This window comes from Hippopotamus amphibius, chromosome 3, assembly GCF_030028045.1.
Source record: "Hippopotamus amphibius kiboko isolate mHipAmp2 chromosome 3, mHipAmp2.hap2, whole genome shotgun sequence".
NCBI lineage: Eukaryota > Metazoa > Chordata > Mammalia > Artiodactyla > Hippopotamidae > Hippopotamus > Hippopotamus amphibius.
Genome location: NC_080188.1, coordinates 105,291,927 through 105,302,210, shown reverse-complemented (window position 1 = coordinate 105,302,210; position 10,284 = coordinate 105,291,927). Strand labels below are relative to the sequence as shown.

General features: G+C 36.6%; 1 protein-coding gene across 1 annotated transcript; it reads left to right on the top strand.

The window, feature by feature from the left end:
- Positions 1 to 9,140: 9,140 nt before the first annotated feature.
- On the top strand, positions 9,141 to 10,073 carry LOC130847923 (olfactory receptor 10A7-like). Its single transcript, XM_057725651.1, has one exon. The coding sequence runs from the start codon at positions 9,141 to 9,143 to the stop codon at positions 10,071 to 10,073; it is 933 nt and encodes a 310-aa protein (XP_057581634.1).
- Positions 10,074 to 10,284: the final 211 nt, after the last annotated feature.

The window sequence follows — 10,284 nt, the reverse complement described above, 5'->3', positions numbered from 1 at the left end:
AACAGAGATGAACAAACAGAAAAGGGGCAGAAGATCTGCTTAGCTTCCAAAACTCCATCCCTGCAAAGTCAGTGAAGTCCACATTAACCCCTAGAACAATATCACAACTTTGATCTCTTTTCTCGAACCACAGAATCTCTTTCCCTATCTCTCTGGGTTCTGATAACTGCTTTTTCCCCTTCTTCCTTCAGGCCTTGATATAAGATGCTGTGTCAAAGGACTAGTCTCTCCTTTGTGATTTTCCTGTCCTCTGTTCACATTTTTTATACATATTCCATTTATTAAATTTTCCTCAAATTGCCTGATTTGAGTGGGCCATCTGTTTCCTGACAGGACTCTGACTGATGCAGTAATTAACATTAGGTGTAGCTCTGGGATCAAGCCTTTTAGCTGGATCTCTGAGATTAGTTTGTTGACATAGTTAAAGAATATGCAGATATACCCCTTGCCAAGGAAATGGGACACTGGTGAGCCCTGGCATGTAGAAGCCTCATGACAATTTAAATTGTCAACAGTAATGTCGTAGCATGAAGTGCAGTCAGAGAGCAAAGCACTGAAAGATCAATTGGTCGTAGCATTCATCATAACCGTGATAACATTGGTTGTAAATACATGGGATCTTTTAAATTGAAAAGTATGATTATCCTACTGTGAACATGAAATAACATTTGGAAAGCCTCAAACATATGTTTGAAACAGTTTGTCAGCTCCTTTAGTCCTTTATGGAAGATATGGTTGAGGTTTAAGCCAGGGCCTGATTGTAAGGAATGCAGAGAAGCAATGCTAGTTAAATAGTAAACATTGCCAGAGGTTTTATGGTGAGCTAAAAGAATTGATGGAGGGAAAAATAGAGACCATAAAATAATGGGATGGGGACATTGGGCCAACGAGAACAGAGATAAAAACAAAATTCCTTGCCTGAAGAGGCAGTTCCTAACTTCCCCCACCTGAGAGAATTAGCTTTTCCCTGTAAAAGTCTTCCAATGACTGCACTTAGGGAGTTGCCCTATGTAAGTTCATGTAATTCTCCTCAACACCCAACCTCACAACTCCACATGCCTCTATAGCGAAAGTTAAATATCACTAGACCAGATGATGAAATCAAAGATTTGCTCTTAGAGGAAGTGTACACTAATCTGCATTGGCAGGAGCCTGGAAAGCACGTAAGGAATTGGCTTATAAAAGTGGTAAACCAAGCAGAATGTCATATGATAATCAAGCCAACATTATCAGCACATGTACACCCACGTAGGCTTCAGGTATTCACTGTTTCCTCAAGAACCTTAGGAATTTGTACTATAATAATAGATTCAGTATGACTGATTCCTTTGTATTGTTTAAATACTTACTGAAGACAAAACATTCCCAATGAAATGATGGCAAAAACACATCATTAACATCAATACTATATGCTTAATTAACTTCTTCATTACATCTATATTTAGTCTAGTAGCTAGCTAAGACTATTTATATGCTTATTTGTAAACTTTTTATGCTTTAGCAATATTATTTGGACCTTCCCCAGGAGTTGAGGTAACCGTAAAAGATAAGGATGAGTAAAAATCTTCTCAGGCCAACAGTGGTTTCTTATTGGAAAATAGAGCATTTTTCCTAAAGTAGATAAAATAGGAGCAACATGTCAAATGGTTATTTTTTTTTATAGTTAAACGTTTAATGTCAATATGACTTTTTATATTCACCCCTTTAAACAATAGTTTTGGTTTCTTTGCAAAATGACATCTCCCTCTAAAATGATTTTTTAAAATTCTCAGCCAACATTAAATAACCCATTTCATGTTACTATTATGTGTTAATTTAATACGTGAGACATTTAAGAACGATTTAATCTTGTGATAAGTTTAATTAATAAATGTAGTCAATCTTCATCTATTGTGTCGTAGATTGAGTCCCCATAATTAGCTTTCATTTAAGAACTGTTATCTAATTATTTTTTGTCTATCTAATACTTGGTTATTCAGTGTGACAACAATTACTGACTATTATTAATAGTAATATTCATCAGTGCTGATTATTTCTTCTTGTTCTTTGTAGAGCTCCTAATTTTACTGCAACTTCTTAGAGAATAGTCATAGTTATTATTTACTGAGTATACCAATAAAACATGAACACATCTATATTTACTTGAATTTCTATAAATTTCTATACACTACATACTTATTTAATTAAATCACAACCTTTAAAAATCCAATTAAAATTACTCTATTATATTTATTCTTCTCATATTCTCTGTATGTTTTTCATTTTTTGAGAAACCTTAAACTCCTTGGCTTTCATTGGTTCAATATGCTGCAAATGAAATTTAGTTTTGGTTATTATTATGGTTTTTTATTGATATTTACGATATCACAACTCTTTAAATTGGCTTCTTTTGTCTCTGACCCAATCATTTGTAGAAGCAACCACATTTCCTAAACACAACAGAATATTTCAGGCACTTTCTATTTATTTTCTCACTGTAAAACATAGACTGAGCTATCCTCTAAGAATGTTGTATTCCTTTAGGCAGACAGTAGTATTAGGGATATAAATTAAGGACCAAAGTATGTACATGCAAAATAATATGGGGTACAACGTGTTGTCTTTTTCTTAGCATGGGAAGAAGGATAGTCTGAGATGTGTCTCTACACTCTTTCCTAAGCAGTAACTAGTTGATTGACTGACGGAGCAGAGACTTACAATAAGACTGGAAAATAAGTGACAAGGAAGTCTGGGAGAGGTATATGGAGGGATGTCTTGGAAAGGACAGAATGAGGAATTGTGAGACTCAATGAGAGAAATGTAGGTTAAAGGATCCGTGTCTGCCATGTATGTGTACTGAGTAGCTTTCATCACAATGCCAGAGTCAATGCACTCTGAGAGGGGTGGCAACTAGTGGGGATCTACACTGGGAGGTTCCAGAGTCATCAAAGCAAAAGGGAACTGGACGTTCCAAAGAGTCTTAGATAAGTATTGGACATTTTAGATTGCTTTCGCACAACATTTCTTAAAGGTTGAAATATAGTAGGGAAAAAGTGGAAGTAACAACATGGAACTCCCTAAGAGGATGCATATTTTGGGCTTAGCTTTGTCTAAATCCACAATTGTATCTTTTTTTCAGTAAAAAGTGTTGGAAAAATAAGGTTTTAAGTGCTTACCTGCGGAGTTTTTAAAAATACCTATATCTGAGTCCAATCTGCAGAGATTCTGCTTAAGAATTGGACCTGGAATTGATATTAAAACCAAACAAATGAATAACAACCAATCTAGTGCACTCAGGATTTGAGAATTATAATATTAAGTTATGTTATTATGTGGCAGCATTATTGGACTCAGCTGTCTCTATATACATTGAAAATACTTAATTAATATTAACTTTTTCCTTTTTCCTTCCTCCCTCCCTCCCTCCCCCTTCCTTTCTTCCTCCCTTCCTTCCTTCCTTTCTTTTCTTTAGATCCATAACAAGGGAGCAATACAGTAGGCTAAATATTTTAATGTCCAGTTTCAAAATGAATCAACCAAGGCTTATGAAAGTGAAATGGTGTGTTTGAACTCCCCAAACTAGCAAGTTTCCATGCTGCCCTTACTTATAAACAGTTCACATTTACTAGCTATGCAACTGTGGATGGCTCCAGAGTTGCTACAATCAGGGAGAAGAGAATCTAGAAAGTTTCTATGTGGACAATTGAGAGTATGCTAGGGCCATAACCATCCCTAAATTCCAATTGACTCCAGGACATGACTCTGTGTATGGACATGACTCTGTGTATGGTCTTTGAAGCCTGCCTTTTAAAAGGTTTTGCTGCTTTTGTGTTGAATGCATCCATTTTCATGGTAACCAGTATTAAGCCACATGGAAGGATGAGAATGCCTTGGTCACTTGAAGACACGTTGCATTTAATGTTGGGAAATGTTCCCATGCAGGGAAGGGAGAAGAAGGGAGAAACTAACACACACATCAACAAGGAATCCCTCAGAACTAATAATTAAAATTTTAATTATTGATCCTGGGACATCATCCCTCAAGAATTTAAAATTCAGCCTGAGGAACTAAAATGAGAAACTCAGATAACTTAGGGATTTCACTGGGCTGAATTGAATTATAGCAGTAAATTATTTGTGATTATCATAAAAGAGGCTGTATTTTATCTCTGTGGAATCATATTTTTTTGCACATGGATATCAATTCTGTTTTGTCTCCTATTTTTTTTTTTTTGCATGAATATGTGGTGAGGACAGGTATGAAGATTATTTTCACACAACACTAGTTGCTTTAGGTATTTTTTAAACCTGTTGTGCTTATGAGCGCAATTGCTTATTGAGATATTAAAAATAATAATATAGTAAATAAGTAAAATAAAACTATCAATTATTTAGCTAAAGGACATTTTGGAATTAGGTAAAGTCAAGTTCAAATTATGGCTTTGCTAAATAGCCTGACCTTGAGATGGTTGTATAGCCTCTCTGATCTTCAATTTTCTCATACTTAAAATGGATATAAATATATTGGAGCTGTTGTGAAGATGTGATTTATTATCAGCAAAGTACCGAAACGTTTGTAATAAAGAATTATAATAGGTAAGTAAATTATATGTAATAAAGAATTATCGTAGGTAACATTTAATATCATTTTTTCATGATTTTTTTTCCATACTGTAAGATTTTTCTAGGTGTTGGGCAGGGGGTGGAAAAGTGATTTAATTCCCTCTACCGAACATCAAAAGTTGTTAACTTTTGTTATGTCTTCCACCATAGCAATCTTGCTGATGTTTGGGGTTGGCCCTCACGTAGAGCCTGGCCTTCCAGGAGCCTCTGCTTTCATATTTTCCTCTGTCACCTCCCATGTGTTATCAAAACCAGATCCCAATTACTTGTTCAAGAGGATTTCTGAAGCTAATTCACAGTATGTGGTACATTAGCAACTATTATGCAATGTGTAAACACTGTAAGTGGTATTTTTATTCAAAATTTATCATTCCTTTCCTAGTGTATTTTCATAACTCAGTGAGAGATTCATTAGAAAAGTATTTAGGGTCTTCCTGGAAGCACTTTCTAATATTCTTCCTTAATCAGGTAGAGAATGATGGTATCTTTATTCTTAGTCCTTAAACTTCTTGCTCCTTACATTTTAATAAACAATAAGTTTCATTGACTGAAGAACTGATAACCAATGAAATCACCGATTTTGGCAATACTAAACACACACAGGGATTGTATGAGTTTGGTAGGCTCTAAACACCTCTACAGTGATATAGCATCGACTTTCAATATGATTATGTATAATGGCTCTTCAACTCTTATAACACAAGTATATTTCTAGCAAATTGAATAAACATGGAGTTTATATATTGTTAGCTACGATTTATTTTTTTTTTACTATGTGTCAAATACTACGCTAAAATTGCTAGATGTACTTTCTAATTTAATCCTCATGATAATGCTATGATAAGTACTAATATAGTTCCCACTTTACATAGAAGAAAATGAGGCTTAGAGAAGTTTGGAAAGTTAACCAAGTGACCCAGCAGAGAAATGTGCAGTCAGAATTATATTCTGATTGTCCTTGTCCAGACCTGATGTTTTACCCCAACACTACAGTGCATTGCAAAAATATCCCTAGAACATAAGGAATTACCAAAGACCAACAATATCCCTGCTATCTATCAAATCTATCTACTAAATTTAATAGACAATTAAATCCCACAGTGAAGTAAACGATGTTTTCAGTTATACAAGGTGTTTAAATTACGTCAAGATTACTGAGTTAGCTTTTGAAAATCCTAAATTGTGAAGGAACATTAGACTTTCTAGTTTGGTGTAAAATATATTTTAGATTTCTTCCTGTGACTTGCTGAACTGGAAAAGTGAGTCAGTTATCCATGTACTACATAAAATACCTACGATGTTGTGTCCATATGATGCCTAAATAACCTGAACTTGGGTAAAGTATAAGTTAGCACATATTGTACCTTCCTGGCATCAAGCCACATCAACTGTTTTTATTTTTTTTTCCTAAATTGAATTGGATGGCTTTTTGAGCATTAGACAATGTTGTTCAGAAAAACAAACTATTAGGGAGTAAATTACTTTGAGCATATACTTTGACTTAAATCATGGCTACCATGAGTGTGTATTTATTCTTAATCTGAGCTCGAGACTTAAGTAAAGCAGGAAATAAAAAGGGTTTATTCGAGGTTTATGAGTATTTAATAGTGCTTACTATGTGCTAGGGAATGGAAAAAGCACAAATAAACATGACAGGATCCCCAGAAAGCAGCGCTAATTGTAGAGACAGATGTAAATTTTTGTTCACAAACACACATGCACACACACACAAACACAAATACAACAACAGGGGGCGTTCAAAGGATGGAAATGGTTCAGCAGGGGGGACTCTGATTTACTCTGACTGGGTGACTCAAGGAGAGTTTTGAAGAGGATGTCATGAATACCTAGTATTTAAAAGACTAAATAGGAGTTTTCCAGGCAGACACACTCCAAGACTGCATTTGGCAACAGTAACTTTTGCCTTGTGAGGTGAAGTGGAGGGTGTACAGTTTACTCCGTGATTGCTTGCTTGATTGAGATGCTTGTATAGGATCTACAGGTAATTACACAACATCCAGGGCTTTTTCAACCCTAGATTTAACCTGGTGAATTTGCTTTATATTATGGGCTTTGTATTTATTTACAAAAGTGCCTTTATTCCTCTTATCCTTATGAAGAAGATGCAGCTCTTTGTGTTCTCATAGGAACAGAAACAGATTTATACCTCGAAACCCTGACCATGGAATAGGTTATAGCTTGCTTTAAATAGTTTCAGCTGTAAAGTGATGAAAACTGCTCACTGAGGCAACTGTGCATTTAGAGGAACAAGGGGATATCTCAGTCAAATACTGAACCAATATATTTATGTTTCTTTATGTGACCACAATTCTACATATGCACGCCTGCCTATGGAACCAAGACTTCTATTTTGGCTTAGTTTTATTACTACAGATATAAATATAAATATACTATATGCATGTTTGTCATAGGTGCTTGCCCACGTATTCAGTAATTCCTCAAGTGATTTTGCACGAGTTGTTTATTGTCTTAAAGACAGTCTCTGTGTCATTTGGGGTGGGAGCTGAGAAGTGCCAGTAATTCCTGTACACTTAACAAAGATCCCCTAATGAGGATCCCATGTATTATAATGATAACAGTTAACATATATGGAGCCCTTATCTACATATGCCTAACTCTGCTCTAGGTGCTGTACACGTATCCTCTCATTTACGTGGTCTATCAACTCTATGAGGTTGCCATTCTTGCCCCTATCCTGCAGATAAGGAAAGTTAAGCACAGACTGGTGGTGTGGACCATGCAAACAAGGCCTCTCAGCTGGTTCACGGTGGAGCCAGGCATAAGAGGTGAGCTCAATAGCTGCGGATGCTGTGGGCCCACTGCTGGTCCTGCTATCTCCTGAGTACGTGCCATCTTGTGGTCAACGGAGAAACCCACTGTGGATGTCCTTTGCTGGCATCATCATCACTCCTAGACATCACCAAGCATTTCTTATTTTCAGCAGGACTTTCTGACTGCTGTTTGGAGGGCTTGAAAGGGAACTCTGTAACCTCCCTTTCTTTCTACTCTTGATGGAAACAGGACTGTGACTTAACTTCTCTCTCCTCTTTCCAGGCCCATCCCTCCTTCATCTCTGGACTTCATATTTTAGATCATTTAGTTTACCAGTGCACTGAGTTATTTAATTTGAAAAGCTCTGATGTAAATCAAAATATAAGAAAACTCTCTAAAATGTATTGCATGCAAATTAATATTATATGAAATATAATATTTTGCATAGTTTTTTTCATGACATGCAACTACTTGGTTCTTAAATGTCTTTTTGATAAGATTCTTCACTCCATTGGGAATCAGTTTGTTTCCCTCATCTGAACTTTCCACTGGACTGTAAGGTTTATGAGGGTATCAGAATGTCTGCTGTGTTTATCACAGCAAGTCCAACATCTGGTACATACTAGATTATCAAAAAGATAATTTTGAAAGGAAGAAAGAAAGAAAAAAATAAAGAAAAAATAAAGAATGAATAAATGACTAGATGAATAATTGGCAGCTTCTTGCTACTGTAACTATACTTACCTTTAGGACTCTTCATTACCCCATGCATTTCTAACTCTCTGCTTTTGATCTGCTGCAAGTGAGTTAACCGAACATAGTCTTGATAACTCTGTGCATAAACTAAGAGTAGGTAAACACAGGGTTGGGGCTAAGGAGCTCTCAGTGAATAGACCTACTAACTTTAGCTTGTCTGGATACTTTTTATTGATATTATTTTTCTGAATTGTTTTTCATTAGAGAAGTGAATTCTGTATAAATGTAGGAACACTGTATGTTATTATGTAATAGGTGTTATTTGTGGGTTATCTTTATGTGTAACTGTCTTAAATTATTTATATATATTATTTAATCCTCAAAAAATTGATTCTACCATTATTCTCATTTTATACATATAATGAAACCATCCAAGATCCCACTGCATGAAAGTGGTGAAGCTGGGAGAACTGGTGACATGTCATCCATCACTGGTTTTGGTGTTGGTGTGCAAAGTCTTTATTCTTTAGGGTATCAGGGTGTCTAATCATTAGAAATCTGCATCAAGGTGATAAAGAAGATGCACAGGCTGCCGTTCTGGCTGTTACTTTTAGGTTAGTGGGTAGCACATGAAGCAAAGTCCTTTATTGCTTTTTACTTGAGTCCTACATCATGCTGTTGGTAGGTGTAGAACACAGACATAATTAGATCTTTTGGAAGAGGTGAATATAAATAAGGCTTTGAAGAATGGATATGTTTTGGAAAGATTATGAACAGTCAAAAGAGCATATCCATAGAGAAAAGGCAAGAATGTCTCTTTAATTTCATCAGTATTTGAGTTTGAATATTCTTTATGAAAATTCTTTTATGAGCAGAAGAAATGCTTTCCACTTGTAATACAACTCAGATACTCAAGATGTAATCTCAGACCAAGACTTCTCCATGCTTTCTTACTCATGTCTTGAGTTTCCAACACTGTGACAAATAGGGCATTTGATTTTTTTCTTCAGGTGAATGGATGGTTCTATGAAAGGGAGGTGACCTAAAACATGAATATGATAAAAACCAACTTCACTGTGACTGAATTCGTGTTGCTGGGGCTCTCATCACAGCCAAAGATGCAGCTCATTCTTTTTATTATGTTCTTGTTCTTCTATTTATTAACCGTGGTGGGGAATATTATTATTATCACTATTATCCAGATAGAAACGCATCTCCAAACCCCCATGTACTTCTTCCTCACTAATTTATCCTTTCTGGATATCTGCTACACATCCACCAATGTCCCACAAATGCTGTCCAACATGGTGGGTAAAAAGACCATCCCATTCTCCAGCTGTGCTACTCAGATGTACTTCTCCCTCTCTTTTGGGATGACCGAGTGTGTTCTCCTCGGTACCATGGCTTATGACAGATATGTAGCCATCTGCCATCCTCTTCATTACACAGTCATTATGGCCCAAAGCACCTGCGTCCAGCTGGCAGCCATTTCTTGGTCCAGTAGTTTCCTGAGTTCCATGGTCATCAATGTCCTCACCTTGAGTTTACCTTACTGTGGGCCCAATATCCTGGATCACTTTTTCTGTGAGGTTCCTTCAGTCCTGAAGTTGGCTTGCACTGACACCTCATTTCCCGAGATGGTTGTGTTAATTTTCAGCATCCTCATTGTCTTTATTCCGTTTCTCCTCATTGTTGTTTCCTACGCCCGAATCCTTCTGTCCGTCCTCAGGATGCGGTCAGCCTCTGGAAGTCATAAGGCATTGTCCACCTGTGCTTCCCATCTGACAGTGGTGGCCTTGTTCTATGGAACTGGCATCTTCATGTACATGAGACCCCAGTCAAAGTCCCCCAGGGCGGGGGGCAAGATCATCGCGGTGGTCTATACTGTGATGACACCCATGCTCAACCCCTTGATCTATAGCCTAAGGAACCAAGATGTAAAAGGAGCTTTAAGAAGAGCTCTTGCAAAACAGAGGACATGAGAGCTCTTAATGGGACACTAAAGTTAACCATTAATGTAAGACCTTTGACTTCCAAATATGAAGTGATAGAGTAAAAGCTAGCTTGGACAGTCAACATCTGCCCTACCATTCATGAGAGAAATATAATTCCAGCTGCAAACTCAACAAGAATCATGTCTCCCTCAAGGACAAATCACAGCTTTCGTGTGTCAAAACAATGCCCTTTATTGAG

Bases quoted from the DNA above. Each gene is read 5' to 3' on its own strand.
- LOC130847923 (XM_057725651.1), top strand. From the start codon at position 9,141: ATGAATATGATAAAAACCAACTTCACTGTGACTGAATTCGTGTTGCTG.